The sequence below is a fragment of the Canis lupus genome, chromosome 21 (genome assembly GCF_048164855.1).
Source record: "Canis lupus baileyi chromosome 21, mCanLup2.hap1, whole genome shotgun sequence".
Taxonomy (NCBI): Eukaryota; Metazoa; Chordata; class Mammalia; order Carnivora; family Canidae; genus Canis; species Canis lupus.
Genome location: NC_132858.1, coordinates 53,996,390 through 54,015,340, shown reverse-complemented (window position 1 = coordinate 54,015,340; position 18,951 = coordinate 53,996,390). Strand labels below are relative to the sequence as shown.

Genomic DNA, 18,951 nt, shown 5'->3' with positions numbered 1-18,951 from the left:
CAATATTTAAAAGCTCTAAGGGTTTTTTTTTAATATTTTATTTATTTATTCATGAGAGACAGAGAGAGAGGCAGAGACAGAGGCAGAGGGAGAAGCAGGCTCCATGCAGGGAGCCCAACGGGGGACTCGATCCCAGGACCCCGGGGTCACGCCCTGAGCCGAGGGCAGATGCTCAACCCGAGCCACCCAGGCGTCCCGCTCTAAGTATATTTAAAAGGTTATTTCCTATAACTGACTTCAATCTTTATCCCTCCCCCCAACTTAGCACTTTTTAAGAAGTATTCTGTGAATAGTCTGAGCTGTTGGCCAAACATGCATTTTCCTAAAATGGCTCCTAAGAAACTAAAGTGCAGCCTCCCCGTAATGCCAGAATCAGTCTGAACACCGCGTCCTATCTCTGATCCTGCTGTTTACAAGAGGCCGACTCCTGTGCCTTAAAGTAAGGGTTATGTTTCATTTTGGGTTTTTTTTTTTTGGCGGGGGGAGGGAAGGGGCAGAGGGAGAGGGTGAGAGGAGAAGCCCAAGCAGACCCCACGCCCAGCATGGAGCCCTGGTGGGGCTCGATCTCATGACCCTGAGACCACGACCTGAGTGAACTCAAGTGTTAGATGCTTAAGCAACTGAGCCCCCCCCACAGGAGCCCCTGAAAAGACGTGTTTAAAGTGCAGTACGTAATGAGAAGAGGGATGCTCCCCGCCACCTGGTACCTCGGTTGTGAGGACCGCCTGCAGAAAGTCCGTACAGGGGCCTGAGATCCTGCTGAGGGCACGGTGCACATTCCAATGATTCACGTGGACTCGTGCACCTCGCTCTCTGGGGAGAGAGTCCAACAGCTGCCCTGGCCCTTTCCCGCGTCTCCTCTTTATTGTCTTGGTTAACGGATAACCACGCTGAAGAAATAAGAACAACTCGCGTCGCCCAGGGCCTCGCCTGTTTGTGGGTGAGCTAGTGGCCTTCCAACCTCAGGGCGCGTTGACCCCCATGCAGATCTTCACTTCTGCGAGGCTGGAGTCTCAGGGCCGGACGTCTGGGCAGATGAGGGCTCAATCAAGAAGCCTGAGCATGTTCTAGGAACATGCTGTGGCCTGACCAGGGATGCCCCTGGCAAGACCGCCGTCCTCTGGCAGGCATGAGAGGTGCGCAGGACCCAGGGTGCATAGGTCCTGGGGTGCACAGGTCCTGGGGTGCACAGGCCTCGGGGTGCGCAGGCCTCGGGGTGTGCAGGTCCCGGGGTGCACAGGTCTCGGGGTGCACAGGTCCTGGGGTGCACAGGCCTCGGGGTGCACAGGTCCCGGGGTGCGCAGGTCCCGGGGTGCACAGGTCCCGGGGTGCACAGGTCCCAGGGTGTGCAGGTCCCAGGGTGCGCAGGTCTCAGGGCGGGCTGGAAGGGGCCACACAGTGAATCCTGGCCTGCTGTGGGCCAGGCCCTCAGCCCATGTAATCTGGTGAAATTCTGATAATCACCCACGAAGGGAGGCCGGATGACCCCATTAGCGACTCAGGAACGCGTCCGCCCCAGCAGGCTACCCCAGTCAGCCAAGGTCCCGGCCCTGGCTCCAGGCCAGCCCCGGCTCTGCCCTCCGAGCTCCTGCACCATGTGGGAAGCCCACCCTGCGAAGACGGAGCCGTATGGAGACGGCCGGGGGCCCGGGGGCCTGTGGCCACCCCTCCACCCAAGGTCCGGCGGCTATTTTACCCCTTGCTCTGCCATGCCCGCGGTTCAAGCAGCAGACGCGTGCAATGGGAAGCCGTGGGCTCAGCCGGGGCCTCGGCTGTCGGGTGGCGCTGCGGTGGCAGCCGTCGGTGCAGGCGGCCCCACGCACAAAGGCGGCGTGTCCCCGGGCAGCGCCCTCCAAGGCACCCACTCCAGGGCCTCCCACTGAGTACGGCCCCGGCCCTTTACAGGACGGACGGCAGGTGAGCACTCTCGGTCTCCGTCTCCTCGCGGGAGCCCAGGCCCAGCACAACAGGTGTGGCCGAGAAGCCCCGCGGGAGCCCCCGCACACTCCTCTGGGGACCGCTGGAGGCTGCCTCGCAGTGCCACCCACACGCAAGCCTTGTGCTCCCAGAAAGCCCGGTGGGGGCCTCGGGGCGCACACGATGCCCGGCAGCCAGCACGGTTGTAGAACATGACGGCAAGGCGGTGGCCGCACCGCTGGGGCTCCGCGGTTTTCCTTGGAGGTTGGGCCCCCTTGGAAAAGGCTGGAGCCTCCGGCCACGCGCAACAGCATTGCTTGGGATCACACGCGCGCGGCCCCGCCACTCCGACCCTCCCTGTCCTGTCCTGCCGCGTGCAGGTGGTTTCGAGTGGGTTCTCCGCCCCACGCCACCCCGGCGGTCCCGCGACGGCCAGGACCATCGCCCCCGCGTGCCAGCGAGGACCCGAAGGCTCACAGAGCCTCTGAGGCTCGACAGAGGTCGCCAGCTGGCAGCGCGATGACGGGGTTGTCACGAGAAGTTTTATTCCCTTTCTGTGTTGTTGAACTGAAAAGGATTTCCTGTCCGGAATCCTGTTTCCCTGCGTTACTGTTTACAATGAAAAAAGTCTTGCTTGTCACAGGTGTGGGATCTTTACGTGGAAAATCATAGCGCAGCTCACGCGTCCTCTACTGAGGTCACGTGGTCGCTCGGTATTTGGCAGAGAATTCGGACAAGATCTGAAGAGGGAGTGTCCAGCACGTTGGCCAAGGTGGGGCTTGACCCCACAACCCTGAGACCTGAGCCCAACTCTAGGGTCAGATGCTCCACCAGCCAACCGAGCTACCCAGGCGCCCCCAAAGCACGCATGTCCAGAGGAAGCGGACGCATGACACAGCCCTGCTGCACGAAGCACCTCCAGCATTTTGCAAAATAGGGAATTAATTTGGTGGATCCAGAACACGTCCAAGCCATAGGTATACACACGTTGACTCTGTATAAGCAAGGGAAGCTTATAGGCTTGTTTCAGTCAAAGATGCTTCTGCTGGAGAACATGTGAATTCGTTCCAGGATGACTAAAAGTCTATAAAACGTACAGATCAGACAGTCACAACTGTTCTCTAAAAGGGCGGTTAGTAAAATAATAATAATAATAAAATAACAAAAGGGTGGTTAGTATTTGCCATCAGTCACACGAAATATGAAAGCAAAGAAGCTGGGGCCATTTGAATGATCAACAAAATTGTTTGGTCTGAAAAAAAACAGACACTAACGAAAGTACTAAAAATTCACTCAGATTCGATTAAATCTCCCTCCTCTGTCCTCCTATAAGAAACGATCTTTAATCAGGTATCAATAATCAATGAGGAATATTTTTGCTTAACAAATCAAACTTTATTTTTTTAAAGACTTTATTTATTTATTCATGAGAGACCCAGAGAGTGGCAGAGACCCAGGTAGGCGGAGAAGCAGGCTCCCTGCAGGGAGCCCGACACGGGACTCGATCCCAGGACCCCGGGGTCACGCCCTGGGCCGAAGAGGGACACTCGACCACTGAGCCACCCAGCTTCCAGGATGCTGCAATTCCTTGTAACAAAGGAAACGCATTATTTATTGACCTGTGATTTAACATACGAATTTTCTGATTTTGAAATTACTTTTCCTGGAAATTAGATAGCTGTTTTTCTAATGTATGTTGTTATAACTGGAAATAATACTTGTCACTGCTCTTAATGAAGGAAGCTTCAGTTTACTGTCCTAAGCAAATTGAGAGAGCAGGTGATTTTTAAGTGTACGATTCTTGGGGGTTCCCTGGGGGGCTCAGGGGTTTAGCGCCGCCTTCGGCCCAGGGCGTGACCCCGGGGGTCCCAGGATCGAGTCCTACGTCAGCCTCCCCGCATGGAGCCGGCTTCTCCCTCTGCCTGGGTCTCTGCCTCTCTCTGTGTGTCTCTCATGAATAAATAAGTAAAATATTTTTTAAAAAGTAAATAAATAAACATCTAAGGCAAATCATGAAACGGCTCCTCTATGGCTGATTTACAGAACTGTGGACCACCTGTTTGCACTGAGCACTTAATGGGAGGAAGACTGCATGCTTTGTACCCCCTCATTTGTGCTAAAGGCATTTGCTGCTTATCACCTGTGGGTCCGTCCTTGGGATGGAGGCTGGACACCCCCACGCGCCCCCTCCTGGGGCGAGTCCATGGCTGGTGGGAAGACAGACACAAGCACCCAGCAGACCACACGCTGGTGACGTCGCGGAGACCTCCAGGAAACGCATCAGGGCTCCGGGTGGGGATATTAATGAGGTCAGTCGCCTCAGGAGAGGGTGGTGGGCAGGGAACGTCCAGGAGCCTGGGCTTCGTGCAGGGATCGTGTGAGGACGCCGCCAAGAGGCGAAGACACAGAAAGCCAGGGGCGTGTGAAGAACGGACTTTGCAGGGAGGTGACGGCTGGACGCTGACAGCAGTGGCGGGGAGCAGGGGCCAGGCCTCATCCCCACGGGGACAGGAAACCCATGGAGGGCTGCAGGAAGGGCAGGAACAAGGTAGCGTTGGCCGTTCGCCATGCCTCCCCTGCAGGGGTGAGGGGAGCAGGTTCAGAGCACATCCTGCCTCGGCTCGGAGCTTTCTGAGAGCATCTCATAAACTTTAGAAAAGATCAGCACCCATTTCCGGGCTGCTCTCCGACCGCCCCTCCTGCCGCTCTCCCCATCCTGGCTACTCCAGCCACACGGGCTGCCTTCGCAGTCCAGAGCTCGGCCCTGCCCCAGGACATTTGCACACGCTGGCCCACGCCCTGCCATGGCCACTCCTCTCCTCCGAGAGCTCTGTGCAGAACGAAACCTCCTCCAAGAAGCTCCCTGGACAGTTCACCCAGAACACCAGCCCTTTACACTCTGTCTACCACCTACCACTCCTGGAATCATGTTCCCGTCTGTCTCTAGGATACGCCACATGGATGCTAACAGCTGTGTCCCTGGGTACAAGACGCTGGGCAATCCTACATCCACAATAAGCTTCTGGGCAGGGGATGAATGAACAGGCCCTGGTCCCAGGAGGCCAGGAAGGGGCGGTCGTCTCGTGGCGGAGGACGGAGCCGGGGAATCAGGGCCGAGGGGATGTCAGGCAGCGGGGTGCTGTGGGCAAGGACTCTTGGGCCTGAGCAGTGTGTCCAGGGCAAGTGAGCAAAGGGCTGGGCCAGGCTCCGTGCCTGTGCCAGGACACAGCATGGCCGGGCCTCCATCCCCGGCAGGTGCACCTACTGTCCTACTCACCTCACCCGGAAGACGGAAAGCAAACAGGCAAAACAGAGTGAGCGATCAAAGTAGGTTCAGGCGTAGTTGTGCTAACACAGCCACGGGCGGCGGGGCACGCATCCTGCCCGCGAGCCAAGGCCAGGGACTCAGAGCAGCACAGAGGTGCTCAGGGAAGAGGACAAAGGACGTGGCCCTGCCCCGGGAGACCTGCAGGCGCCCCGTCCCGGAGCCAGAAGGCCCAGTGAAGTGGCTTCTCCCGCAGGAGGCACTTCAAGGATGGCCTTTGGCAGCAGCGGGAGGAGGGGAGGAGAAAGGCCTGAAGCCTGAGCCTGGCAGCCGCGTTCCCGGAGACGGACGGAGCGGACCAGGGCTGCCCCGGGAGGACAGAGACCACAGGCGGCGTCTACACAGCCTCCAGAAGCTGCGGAGGGTGGAGCCGTGGGGGGGGCGGTGAGGGAGGGCACGTGGGAGCTCCGCATGATGCACCTGCTTCCCTGCCCGCACCCCGTCCCCACCCGGGCCTCATGACCCGTGGCTGTGACCAGCTGCCGGGCCACGAAGTCGGTTTACTGCCTGGCTACATGTTGAAAGGGGGGCAGAGCAGATCTTGAGGTCCCCCCAAGATCTCGGCTTGGATGCCTGCCTGCTGCAGATCCGCGCAGGCGGTGGCGCCCTGAGCCCACGACACTGGCCCAGCTGGCCAGCCTGAAGGGACCCCACTACTTGGGGGTGCAGGGATGGAGGAGGGGCGAGTCTGTGGCTGGTGTTGCAGGTCAGATGCCGGGCCTTCGGAGGCTGAAGGGAGCCCAGCTGTGGCTGCCCAGGCCAAGGGGCGGGTTCCAGTTGGTTCCGGTTGGTTCCGGTGGCCTGGTCTGCGGGTTCAAGGACTTGCAGGCTGCAGAGGGAGAGAACCTGCCCGACCGGCTCGGCCGGGCCCGATTGTTGCCTGTGACACAATCCTGCCACCCTGGCAACCGCGCATTTCGTAATGATTCCCTGAACAAAGCAGCTCGATGCCAGGAGCACTGTCCTCATTTGAAATAAGGGAGAAGTGACGGCAGGTGACGCGAGGGAGCGCCCGTGGGGCACCCGAGCTCCCGTCCATCCCGTCCATCTCTGAGATGAAGGGCCAGGTGACGGCAGCACTTCTGGACCCCCTTCCAGGTCGGGGCACGCCTGCCTGCCCTGGGGTGCGCTCCGGGTCCGGACGACGTCGCCCCAGATCCTCGGAACCACCGGCTCCAACCACAGGGACGGAGAGGCCCGCGGCCCGGGCCAGGGCTGCAGAGGCCTATGGTCCAGCGGCTACAGGATGACGCTGCGTCCTGAGGGCTGAGTACGATGCAGTCCCTGGGGGAGCCAGCCCAGCTACACGAAGGAGTGAGGCTGCTCTGTGCAAAGGTAGCCGTTTTAGTTGCTGCTAAATAATAATAATAATAATAATAATAATAATAATAATAATAATGAGCTATTCCAAAAGCTTGAAGCAAGAGGAACCAAATGCTGTTAACTGTAGGTTCATCCAAAGCTCTGCAGTGGGCTGGGAGGCGGTGGGTGTGCGGAGGGCCCCTTATAACGTCCCTCAGACACACAGGTGAGTAAGTAGATGGGGCACCGTGTGTGTGTGTGTGCACCCACCTATGTGCACTCACGCACAAAACGAATTTCACATTAAGTCTTCCATAGGTAAATGCCATGTTTTTAAGGATGACGATGGCATGTCCACCTCCCTTGGGTTCCAGGATGCCGGTGTTCCCGGTGTGAGGGCCTCCTGGGAAGGCAGGGTGGGGGCCCGTGCTGCCCGGCCCACCGGGAGGGCCCCACTCCAGAATCCAGGCGCAGGCTGTCCCCAAAGCACTCTGGAGGCTCTTACCCCTGTGTCCCCAGGCCGGGGACAGTCCCGTGCCCCCTGTTGCAGCTCCACAGGGTGTTTGCACTCTGCCTCTGAAGTCAAGGGCAAAGGGCTCAAGGGTCAAGCAGCTCTGCAAACAGAGGAGCCTCAAGGAGCGGGTGCACAGGGTCCCAGGGCAGGGCCTGCTCCCCCTGCGGCCAACCCCAGAGCGCGGCAGGAGGAACCCCCAGGGCCCAGGTCGGGTGGCAGACACGGCTGGCAGCTGGGGGCTCGGGGTGGGGGGATTGATCACCGGGCACAGGCTGCACAGGTACAGCCCAGGCACCAAGCCCTGTGCTCCGAGAGTGCGGACAGGAGGCAGTTTGCTTTCCGGCCCAGGGAGCAAAACTCATCTCAGGACAAAGACCCAAAGGCGGGAGCTCAGACAGATGGGAGGGAGATGGTGCGTGGGCAGAAAGCACTCAGGCCCCCTTCATAGCCACTCCCCTGCAGGGTGGGGCTTGGAAGAGACCCGGCTTGGGAGCCCCAGGGATGGGGGGGAGTCCGCAGCCTCCCTCTGCCCCAGCCTGTGGCCCCCGATGCCCGGCTCCTTGCACTTCCCACCAGAGGTTGCAAGTCACGTGGGTCAGCGGTGCATAGGGACCCGCAGGTGTTTTCCCAGGTGAGAAACTTGTCCCTCTGGCACCACCTCCCAAGGCAGCAGCTGTAGGGGGATGCGTACCCCGTGTGAGAACACACCTCGGGGCTTACATCGCGGACGGAGTCCGACGTGCTGGGCTCCTGGGCCGTGCACGTTCCGGGGTCCCACCTGGATGATGTGCGCGGATCCCCCCGCCCCACACGCCCTGGGGAATCCGCTGGCTCGACATTTAACATCCCTTAGCCACGAACACAATCTTGACTTTGCCCTGTTGCCGCGGCTTAATTTCGAGAGACGGGACTTCCTAGCAGGCGACTGAATTACAAAGCGATACATGATTTTCCTTTTCTGGATGGAAACCAAATGCAGTGGAAAATGGGTCTTTTGTTTCTTCTTGTAGTTTGTGTTCATTGCTTTTGCTTTAAAGACCTACAGGCCGTGATTTTTCGTGAGAAACTGAGAAGCTGCTCCTTGCAAGTCCTTCGCCACAAATAACATGGGATGATGACACGAGGACGTGTGGGGTGGGGGACACCCCATTCCCACGAAAAACGAAAGACACGAAAGAAGAGATTAACCCAAGAGACGGGCACTGAGGGGGGCACTTGACGGGATGAGCACTGGGTGTTATTCTGTATGTTGGCAAATTGAACACCAATAAAAAATAAATGTATATAAAAAAAAATTTCATTCAGCAGGTCCCGGAGGAGTATCTCCTGCAAATCCGCCCAGGGAGCCCCCTCTTTATCCTCCTCCTTAGCTCACATCTCAGCGCCCAGACGCCCGTGCTGCTCACTTTTAACCTGTGATTTATTTTGGAGCTAACGTAACGAGATCACAGACAAAAAGCATGCGACAACTGCACAGCGGCTGGAGTCCCAGAAGGGCGTGTGATAAACTCAGACTGGTTCCCAAGACCCCTGTCTGGCTTTTCAAACCTGCCCTTCTGTCCACCTGCCGCAGCTCTCCCTCTGCACGAGCGCAGGGGCCACGCACGGGACGCACGCGCGACAGAGAACCCGCAGCACGGAAATGGGTCTCATCACTTAAATTTGATTTTTCGGCAAATAAAATGTGAGGCCACTGTTCTCTCTCCATCATTGCAATGTCAATCCCTGGACATTTTCCGGAGCCGCTGGGACGGAAATCACTGCCCGGAAGCTCTCCTGCGGGCACATCCGCGCAGGCACCCGCCCAGGCTGCTCTGATGTGCACGGACGACGGGGGGACAAAGCAACACCGGGGCACATCGACCCAGGGCAGCCACTGGTGCTGGCGAGCGGGGCCCACGGTGGAACCATCCCTGCCACGCGACCGTCTCCCGGAAACACCTTAAGACTCCTACCTGCACTTCTGGATGCATATTTATTTACAACTGCGTACACATGACTAGGGCAACCTGAACGTTACGGAAGTTACCCAGAAGTAAAACTCTGCAACGGAAAAAAAAAAAAAACAACAACTCTGCAACGGACGCAAGACAAAAACAATCACTTTCTCCCCTGATCCCGGCGGGTGGGAGGCAAGCAGACTGGGACGCTCGCCTCCCCTCTGGAGACCAGTCGTCTGGGAAACTGGCAGCTAAAACTTGCTGGGGTAGAAGGCCGCCGGCCGGGTGAGCTCTCTCGCCCTCCCTCCCCGGGGCGGGCAGGTGCCCACGTGCGGTCGCCGTTCCGGGCACACGTGCCGTCCGGGGTGTGATTCCCGTCCATCCTCCAGAAGGAAGCTCTCCTCTCCTCCCTCCAAAAGGGCAAATAACACGCAACGGGGACTCTACTCAGAACAAGTGTCACGGAGCCTGTGGAAGAAAGCAGCCCCAACCCCACTAACGGGTCCAAGGGAAACGGCCGCAAGCGCACGCTGCAGTGGGGGGGGGCACCCTCATCGCTCTGCGCGGGAGCAGAACAGGTGTGGGGTCCCCCTCCTGCTCGAAGATGGTCTTTGCCACCCCCTTTCACGTGATGATGACACATACTAATACCCCAAGCTCTGGAGCGTTCCCCGTGCAACGGGTTACGGCGCTTAAATAACCCGCTCGCCGCAGCGCCACAGGCAGGTGTCTAATTCCTCCCTTTTCGCAGATGAAGAATGACACACATGGCGCCTAGTCAGGTGCCCCGGAAAACAGAGCCTGAGTGTCAGCGCTGAGGCTTCTGGGGCCTGTGCGACCCCAGGGAAGCGAGGGTGAGGCGGGGGGAGGGGAGCCGGGGCAGGCGGGCGCGGGCCGGGGCGGCAGCTGTGGCCGTGACACTCCAGGCCCATCCCACACAGCTGCTGCTGATCCTCTCTTTTCAAGTGGGTTTATCCACACAGCAAGTGGGTCCTAAGTCATGTCGCACTTCGGGGCTCTCAGGGGAGGAGAGAGGAGGGGGGTGGCGCTGGGCAGAGGCCAGGGGTGGCCAGGCCGTAGTCGGACGTGACCCAAGGGACGAGCCGCAGCCGCCACGTGGGGCTCCCATCTGAGCCGTCAGAGAGCAGAGCACACGCAGAGCTCGACTGGGGCAGCGGGGCGCCAGGGGGACTCAGGCGTGACCCCGGGGTCCCGGATTCGAGTCCCGCGTTGGGTCCCCCGCAGGGAGCCCGCTTCTCCCTCTGCCTGGGTCTCTGTGTCTCTCTCTGTGTCTCTTGTGAATAAATATATAAAAACTTTAAAATACAAAGAACCTGCGGAAGCTGCACGCCCGCTGGTGAATTTGGGGCCTCAGGCTGGGGGGCGCCTCCCACCCTTCCCGGGAGCTCCCCCGCTCTCCCCTTTCCTGGTTCCCTCCAGGGGGCCACCCAACACTTAGCTCAAACCAAAGCGAATGCAATTGTCCTCCTGGCTCCTCAGACTAACCTCCGAGGACGGGTGACAGCGGAGCCGGGGAGGGAATGAGTATTGTGCGCTCTTGTTCTGGACCGTTTGTTTCACGTTTCAACCCGAAACCGAGATGTTCCCAGTCCATCGCGCTCCTCCCCGTCGCAGAAGCTTTGGTCGGGAAGCAAGGTGCGCTTGGCCACCCTGACCGGAGATGGGGCAGGATCGGGACCAAAGAAAGTCCGAAGGCCACTGATTGTCGTGCTCCCCGAGGACGGTCGTGCTCCCTTAGAGGTGCTGTGGGCGCGGCTTCCCACCCCGCCATCAGGTCAGCGAATTAGGGAAAAGGAGGGGAACCAACAGGTGCATTTCCACCTCGGGCCTATTATTCGCCCCCGAAGTGGGTGTAGGTGGCAGGCACCCTGCTGCCTCAGAAGCACTCTTGGCCAAGCGTAACCCGGACACCCGTCGGGGCGCCTGCGGCCCTTTAGGAAGAGGGTGGGAGAAACCACGCGCCCCAGAAAGGCTCCTTTGTGCCGCCCCGATGCCCCAACCCCAGAGCCCGCTGGGATGCGGTGAATAGCACTAGTTCCCTTCCAGAAAGACCTCAAAACAAGGTTTCCTCCCAAGACGCCGATTCTTGGTTAGACGCCTGAACTTCCTCAATACGCTCATTCATGCGCACGTTATGTGCCTACTGTGTGCCAGGCACTGTTCTCCCGAGGCTCGGGGGGCGGGGGGGCGGGGGGGACGCAGGGTGCATTCTGGCGGCGGAGGAAAGCCTCCGGCTCGCGGACCGTGACTCCCTGCAGAGAACACTGCTCTGCTCAGCCGAGGTCACTCCAACACAGACGTGCGCAGGACAAGTCAATGCACCGACGGGGATTCAGGGAGGCTGGAGCTCAGGACGACAGTATCTCTGGGGAAGGGGCCTACATTCCGGCTCTCTGTCGGAGTGGAGTCCTTGTTAGCTCACTGTTCTGCTGCCTCCTCCCCTGGAACACAGGTTCCGTCTTCTCTCCCACCAAGAGGGTGCTCCTGGCCAAGAGCTGGTCACCTGCTTCTAGGAGAAGCCATCCTGGGAAGCTAGAGGTTCCAGCTCACCAAATTAGTTGAGATAATGACCTTCACAGAACCGAGGGCTCCTTCAAGAGTGGGCCAAGAACTCCTTTTAAAGACCACTCCTACAGAGCAAGATTGGTCCTAAGAATGCTCTTCCAAAAAAGAGATTCCACGCCTTTTCACAATGACTTAACAAACCCCGCCCAGTGGAACGTTCTTCCTAATTTCTCATCTAGAGGAGCTTTACCTACTAGGTCCTCTAACCAATGCTTTGATCATTTTCCTGGCTGAACTGCAGCATCCCCCCAGCTGCCTACAGTATGGATGTTGGGGGTGGAATCTGGGGTCTGTCCTTCTTTGCATTTTCTGCTTTTCTCCCACTGCCCCAGGCACAGTGGTGGACATAGGGCAGTAATGTTATGCTGGGAATGAAGCAAATGATTGTGCAGTTACTGAGAAGAAAGGGTTTTGTTGTGAGTTGATTTCTGCCTCCCCCAATACCTTATACACACAAGAATCCTAACACAGGAGACTATTACCTTATGCTAACATTACACAACCCTAAATTTATCATTATATCCATCCACACCATTACAAAAACCTGTATCTATCAAGCACTGACAATGCTCAAACCCTCAGGTTCCTAAGCACTTCCCACACAGAAAAAACAAAAACAAAAACAAAAACAAAAACAAAGCGGACAGGTGGAGACCGCCCGGACAGACCCACAGGGCGTCTCCTCCACGGTGACTCGATGGCAACGTGCTCATAGTCACGACGGGCCTCAGACACGTTTGCTGTGCAGCTTGAAGACATGCACGCACATGTACACCGAGCAACGTCGGACTCTGGAAACCCGCAAGCATGTGTCAGGATGCAGTACGGAGGGCGTACTGATTTGGGGGGGTCAAGTTTAACCTCTTTCTCTACGGATTCTCCAGGGTGAGGCTCCTTAGCAGACGAATGTGGATGGGCCTCCTCAGCGGCCACCCCAATCCTGCTCGTCCTCTGTGGCCTGCACGGAGGCCCCGGGATGGATGACCCATCAGACAGGTGCACGCGCGGGTCAGGGCGCTACTTCATGAGCTTTGACATAGAAAAGAGCCACCCAGAGCGCGTCTGACAGTTCTCTGGGAGATTCTGATTCCTGAGTGTTTGAGAAGCATCCTGGGTGACGCTCGGCACCTCTGAGAACCACCGGGGCGTGAGCCGACAAGGGGCAAGCGAGTGCCACGGAGACAAACAGCCCTCGATCATAGGTCCAATCTATTCAATTGATCTCAGCCTACTTTCTGGAAAATTTAGCCCCGGGACTTAAAAGGGATAGACTAAAATTAGGATGCCCAGGAGTGAGTGTAAGCTCAGGAGGCGTGAACAGTGGATTGTCTCTCGACTTCTCTGGTTCAACTGCGTGGCATCGAAGGCAAGGACGGTCTATCGCAGACGTCAGCCAACGCCCGTCTGCTGGGTTTGTGTACGGCCAGCCCGCTAGGAAACGATTTGGGGGGGGGGCAGGGAACGCAGTAGAGAAATGATATTTCCTGCCACATGGAGTTACATGAAATTCGAATTTCAAGGTCCATAAATAGGCTTTATTGGAACCCAGCCTTGTGCATCCGTTTAACATATGGTTTGAGGCTGCTTCCCTGCCACGACCGCAGAGCCGAGGGCTCCCCACAGAAGCCAGTGGCTGGCGGAGCTGGAAATAGCCCCAATCCGGCCCTTGACCCCCGAGCGGGCGGACTCACAACGGGCAGTATGCGCTGGGGCCTGGCTGGGGGCACAGATCCTCTGGCACCTGCACGGTCACCCTCAGCATCTCGTTCCCTCTGGCTGATCCTTTCTGGAAACTCCCCAGGCTGGTCGCTGCTGCCGGGGGGCTGCCGGCCGGTACACCGGGCCCCTGGGGCTCCCTCCCCAACAGGCCACTGTGTGCTTCCCAAGCTGTCTACGCCCGCAGTCCGTGACTGTCATCACGTTACTTAAATAGAAAGTTACGGGATGTAACGAGCGGAAAGCGGAACAGTATGACGGTTTTCGGGGACCCTCAGTTAGACCTTTAAGGAACCCAAAGTGGGAGGTTAAAAATAATAGATGCACGAAGGAATGGACGCTTATTACTGAGGCACCAGAGAGGCCACTGAACAGGAGGGAAAAATGAAGTTCTCGGCACCAGGAAGGGTCCGCACTCGGATCTTTACAGAAATTGTTTTGAAATTCTTAAGCTGACTTTAGGGAACCCAAAGCTGGAAGCCGCAGGTGATGGTTTCTGGGTATGTGGGTATCCAAGGACTGCAAAAGGTATAAATGCATTTGGTAAAAACACTCAGCCCTTTAGCCCACTGTATTTAATCCCATGACCCATCCTTGATCCCGCTCGGGTCAGACGAATGGTTTGTCATCCTAGGCCTGCTTCCCCCACACTCCCCGCTGCCTGCATAGGACCCGTGTCCCCACGGCACAGGTGACGGGGCTCAGCCCGCCTCTGAGGCAGCCTCCTCCATCGTCTGCTCTTCGGACTCCAGAGAAGCTGGAATCCACGGACATTTACAATGACAAGACTGGGCCGCTCGGGTGGCTCAGCGGTTGAGCACCTCCCTTCAGCTCAGGGCGTGACCCCTGGGTCCCGGGATCGAGTTCCGCATCAGGCTCCCCGCACGGAGCCTGCGTCTCCCTCTGCCTGTGTCTCTGCCCTTCTCTATGTGTCTCTCATGAATAAATAAATAAAATCTTAAAAAAATTTTTTTAATTAAAAAAATAAAAATAAATAAAAATGACAAGGCCTATAGACAGTTTTGCTATTGAATACTCCATTCCCCCCCCCTCCTGTGCAAGATAAAAGGGATTCATTTCCATTTGGAACGTTCAAAAGAAAAATCCATTTGACTGAGAATAAACACAGTCCGGAAGGAGACTGAGCAGAGCTGCACTCCAGGCCCTCGACACCAGGGTCTCAGACACCCGGCCATGCACACGAGCGCAGGCCCAAGCGCAGGGCCGCCGGGGGCACCCACGAGGGCACCCACGCTCACGGGGCGCTTTTCTGAAGCCTTCCCACCAAAGCCTGCATTCCGGGACCGCACTCATCTGACCCGACAGCCGGCGGGAGCAAGCAGGTGGCCCACGGCCCTGAGCCTCCGCGTGTCCTCATCTGAGCACCCGTCCCTGGGACACGCAGCAACAGCCCCACAAATGTCCTCCATCCTATTTCTAGGACAGAAAGGTGACTCGCCTCGACTGCAGAGCAACCTCAAAACACAGAGCTGTACACACTGCGGATTTTTATTGGGCATTGTAGCTTGTCACTAACACAGTCGGGGCAATATAGCAGGCGCCTCTATTTACCATTCCCCAGGGACCAAAAAAAAAAAAAAAAAAAAAAGCAAAGACACCCACACTTGCAGTGAGGTTTCTGGAAAAACTACCGCAGGAGCAGGTGAGAGCAGGTGCCGAGGCTGACTTACCTTCCCGCATGTGCTTCTGCGGTGGGGAAGGGAACGACTCCCCGTGGGCAGGTCTCCCCTCCCACGCGCCCCGGGCCGCCCCATTCCCAGCATATTTATACGGACGGGGCCCATCTGACCTCTGAAGTCAAGATTCTAAAAACGAACTGTGGTTTTCACCAGCCAGCCACACTGACTTTACTGATCTGGAAACGGTTAACTTTCCTAAATACTTCAATGATCACACACGATTCCAAAAATACTTAAAACGCTGCTAGAATTAGAGAATTTAGAATTCCGACGCCTCGTAAAACTTATTTTAGGTATTTGTATCTCAAAGGCCACTGAAGGACCCGCCCAGCTGTCTCTTGAGCTCCACCTGTAGCAGTGGGCCCCCCGTCACCCGTGTTCTCGACTCCCACCTGCACCCCCGGCCTCGGATCCTGCCTCCTTCCCTGTGGCTCAGGCCGGGGCATCCCTCCTCCTCTCTGGCTGAAGCCCCTTGTCACCTCGTCACCGTGTGTCCACAGCTGCCACACTCACCACACACACACCGGGGCCTCCAACTCACGCCAGCTTGTCCCTGCATCCCCCTCCCCAAAAGCACGCCGCCCCCTGCGCCGTCCCCGCCGTCCTCGCTGTCCGCTGTGCACAGAGCATCACTCCGCTTCAATGACTCCTCTTGTCCCCACGTTGTCGTCGGCGAGCCGGCCACAGCCCGCTGACCACACCCCTGCAAGAACCTCGATGCACCCCTTCTGGTCCATGGTCACTGCCGCCACTCTAAGGGCAGGTGTTGAAGGGACTTCTGAGATCTTTGATTAGAATGAATTCTTTGGTGCAAACAGTCTGCGTCCATGTGCAGGTCTGCATTTTCTATACGGCGGTTTTGGCCAAAGTGGGAAATACGGATATTATCATGTTAACGTAAAAATGATCTGGCCGCGTTCTTATGCCCTCTCCGGCCCAGGCCTCCAGGGTCCCAAACAACAGGGCAGTGAGGATCCAGGACGGGAGAGTCGGGAAGCATGGGGGGGGTCGGGGTGCGAGTGACAGGGAGGCCCAGGGCCAGCTGGCAAGGGACAGGGAGCAGAGGGAGCAGGGGGACAGCTGTGTGCCCCAAGGCCTGAGACGCCCCCAGCTGCAGGAGCCGCCTGGTGTGACATAGGAGATGCACCAGCAGGATCTGTGCCCAAACCTCGAAGCACAAGTGCCCTGGAATCTCCAGGGAAGCTCCGTGGCCAGGCTCAGGAGGAGCCTTACAAGGAGGAGCTGTTGCAGGGTGTCAGGGAACCCCGCTTCCCGACCTGCATCATGGAGCCGCGTCCACAGGACTGGGCCACGCTGGAGCTCCGGCCGCCGTCCTGCCCGTGGCCGTCCCACTTGCCAGAGCCTGTCCGTGGGGACCCAGAAGCAGGGGATGAGGCTGCTGGAGAAAAGGCTTCAGGAAATGCCCAGAGGAAAACAGAAACAGGGGTCCCCGCCACCCCAAAGCAGGCGGCAGGTGGAGGCTTAGCAGATGCCGTGGCCTCCACCACCTGCCACTGCTGGAGTCTCTTGGACGACGAGCAAAACACACAGAGGCGGGAGGACCTGGGGCCCGGGGAGGGCGAGGCCATGCATCCGCTGGGCGGCTCTGATCTCTGGCATCTCCACCGGGCCAGAACAAAGAAGCTTCCAGAAGGTCAGAAATTCCAGCTGCTCCCCACAGTGGAAAATACAAAGCAACTGTCTCCGTTTTCCCGACACGTGTCTTTGAAGAGCGACTACACTTGCAGCCCCCTCCTCCCCGGTCTCTCCTCTGCTTCCTCGCATCAGTCTGGCTAGGCCGGGGTTGCCCTGTTGTGATGAGGAAGCCCGTAGCACCCCCTCTTGCTCCTGGGGGACGCCCTCTGGTTTCTCCAAACAAAGGCTGCCGCTGTAAACGCTGGGGCCTGCGGTTGGAACAAACTAACATCCAGCAACATCAGCAACTCGCAGGTGAAGATGTGCACTCGGGCACCCACGACACACACCTCCTTCTGGTCACGAGGAAACAGGAATTCTCGGGAAGCCAGTCACCAAGGGGCCGCAGGCTCTGGGCTGTGGGGACAACACGCATCGTCGGGCCGCTTCCAGCCTGTGAGGCCATGTCCCTCCACTGCTCCCAAGCCAGCGACACAGGAGGCTGGAGCCTCTGCGGGCAGGACGGGGAAGCAGTGCCCGTTGGTCCTGCCGCGGCTGCTGGGGAGCCTGCAATCCGGGCTCCTTCCCGGCAAGGGCGGGGTGGCTGCCCTCTGGGGGAAGGGGTCACAGGTCAGTGGCAGCCCCGTGCGGTGACTCATGCAGTGGCCGCAGGTGGCGTCCTGCGTTTGTCCCTCAGGTCCTGTTCTTGCAGGAACCTTCTGGGAAGCTGGAACAAAGAGGCAGCTGGACCCTGGTGCTAATCGGCCTGGAGGTGTCGGGGGCCACGGGGAGGGGTCCCCAGCCCCAGGTAGTCTGGGCCTCCCAGTGGGGAGGAGTCATCGGAGACTCTTAAGGAGAGAGTAAGTGGCCAGGGAGGAGTCATACAGTGGAGCAGAGAGCACGAGGAGGCTGCGTGGCTGGGGCAGCACCACGGCCTCGACCCCGTGCAGGGCCCACGACTTCTCCCACATGCTGAAGCCTGAGGCAGACACAACCCGGGCCCCTCCAGTCCTGGCTCCTGGGAGGTGCCATCAGCGATCTCTGCAGGGGCAGCAGCCAGGGCTGGACCACAAGCCGAGCCAGGACAGGATCCATGGGGCTACGGATGCCCGGGACCCGAGGCCTTCTCTGCAACCAGGACGGCCGTGGATGCTCCAGGGTCCGAGACCTTCTCTGCAGCAGGGACAGTCGTGGATGTCCCAGGGGCTGAGGCCGCCTTTGAGGCCAGGACGTCCGTGGATGCTCCGGGATCCTAGCACACGTAGGGGGCAGCCCCAGCCTGCCAGGTGTGCACCTGTGAGGCTCTGTCCGTGAACTGCCCGACTCCTCCCCAGGGCTCCAAGGATGGGGCTCCCCCAGCCCACCCCTCCTGGAGGCGCACACGAGGCCCCTTCCCTGGCACCCTCCACATGGACTCCCCTGGAGACTGACACTGGTAACCACCCCCCCACCTCCTAAGGACCCTGGGGAGGGAAGGGAGCCAGGAACTAAGCTGATTATAATGGCACATCTCTAGCCTGAAATTGTTCAGAGGCTTCTTGTATCTTAACAATTCAAGGAGGGGCGCCTGGAAGGCTCAGTCGGGGAAGTGTCTGCCTTCGGCTCAGCTCATGATCTCAGGGTCCTGGGATTCAGCCCCACAACAGGCTCCCTGCTCAGGGGGGCGTCTGCTTCTCCCTCCCTCTCCCGCTGCCTCTCCCCCTGCTCATGACCCTTTCTCTCTCTAATAAATAAATAAAATCTTAACAAGAAATTCAAGAAATAAATGGATAACTAGCATTGGTATGAATTCTACCTAAATAAAGCTGTTGATCTTTACAAATTATGGAAATAAAATTGTCAATGTAAACTTTTCAATCTACTAAAACTCCAGAGTCCCAAGGAAACTTCTAGAACTGCCTTGAACTTTCACTGATGGGTCTAACTTTCGTTGCTTCTTTAAAAGGCACACTCTTCTCTCCTTGCTTTTCTTCTCTAGAAAAAGTGCAGCCTTAGCCAACGGGGATGATGGGGTGAAGGGGTTGGTGACAGGCAGGAGATCCACGTGACAGGCCAGGACATGGAGGACCCTGGGAGTCCGGGTCGGGGGGGGGGGGGGGGAGGGAGGCAGGGTCACCTGCTGGGAAGCCCGGGTGTGGACGGGGAATGAGTCGTGCTTGGAGGCAGGAGCCTTTGCGTGTGCGCGCGTGTGTGCGCGTGTGTGTGGGTGTGTGTGGGTGTGAAGCTGCACACACGGACTTAAGGAGGCAGAGACAGAGAACAGAGCAAATGTACATGTTAGTAACCGGGGAGCGGGCCTGGGAATCCCTGTATTTA

At 58.1% G+C, this 18,951-nt stretch overlaps 1 protein-coding gene across 1 annotated transcript in view; it reads right to left on the bottom strand.

Moving 5' to 3' along the window:
* The window catches only part of LOC140613197 (protein cordon-bleu-like), a 144,210-nt gene extending 143,427 nt beyond the window's left edge, over positions 1-783 (bottom strand). The window contains exon 1 of the mRNA XM_072791705.1: positions 708-783. Coding sequence (XP_072647806.1) covers positions 708-778 — 71 coding nt within the window. The 5' untranslated portion in view covers positions 779-783. The remainder of the gene's footprint in view (positions 1-707) is intronic.
* Positions 784-18,951: the final 18,168 nt, after the last annotated feature.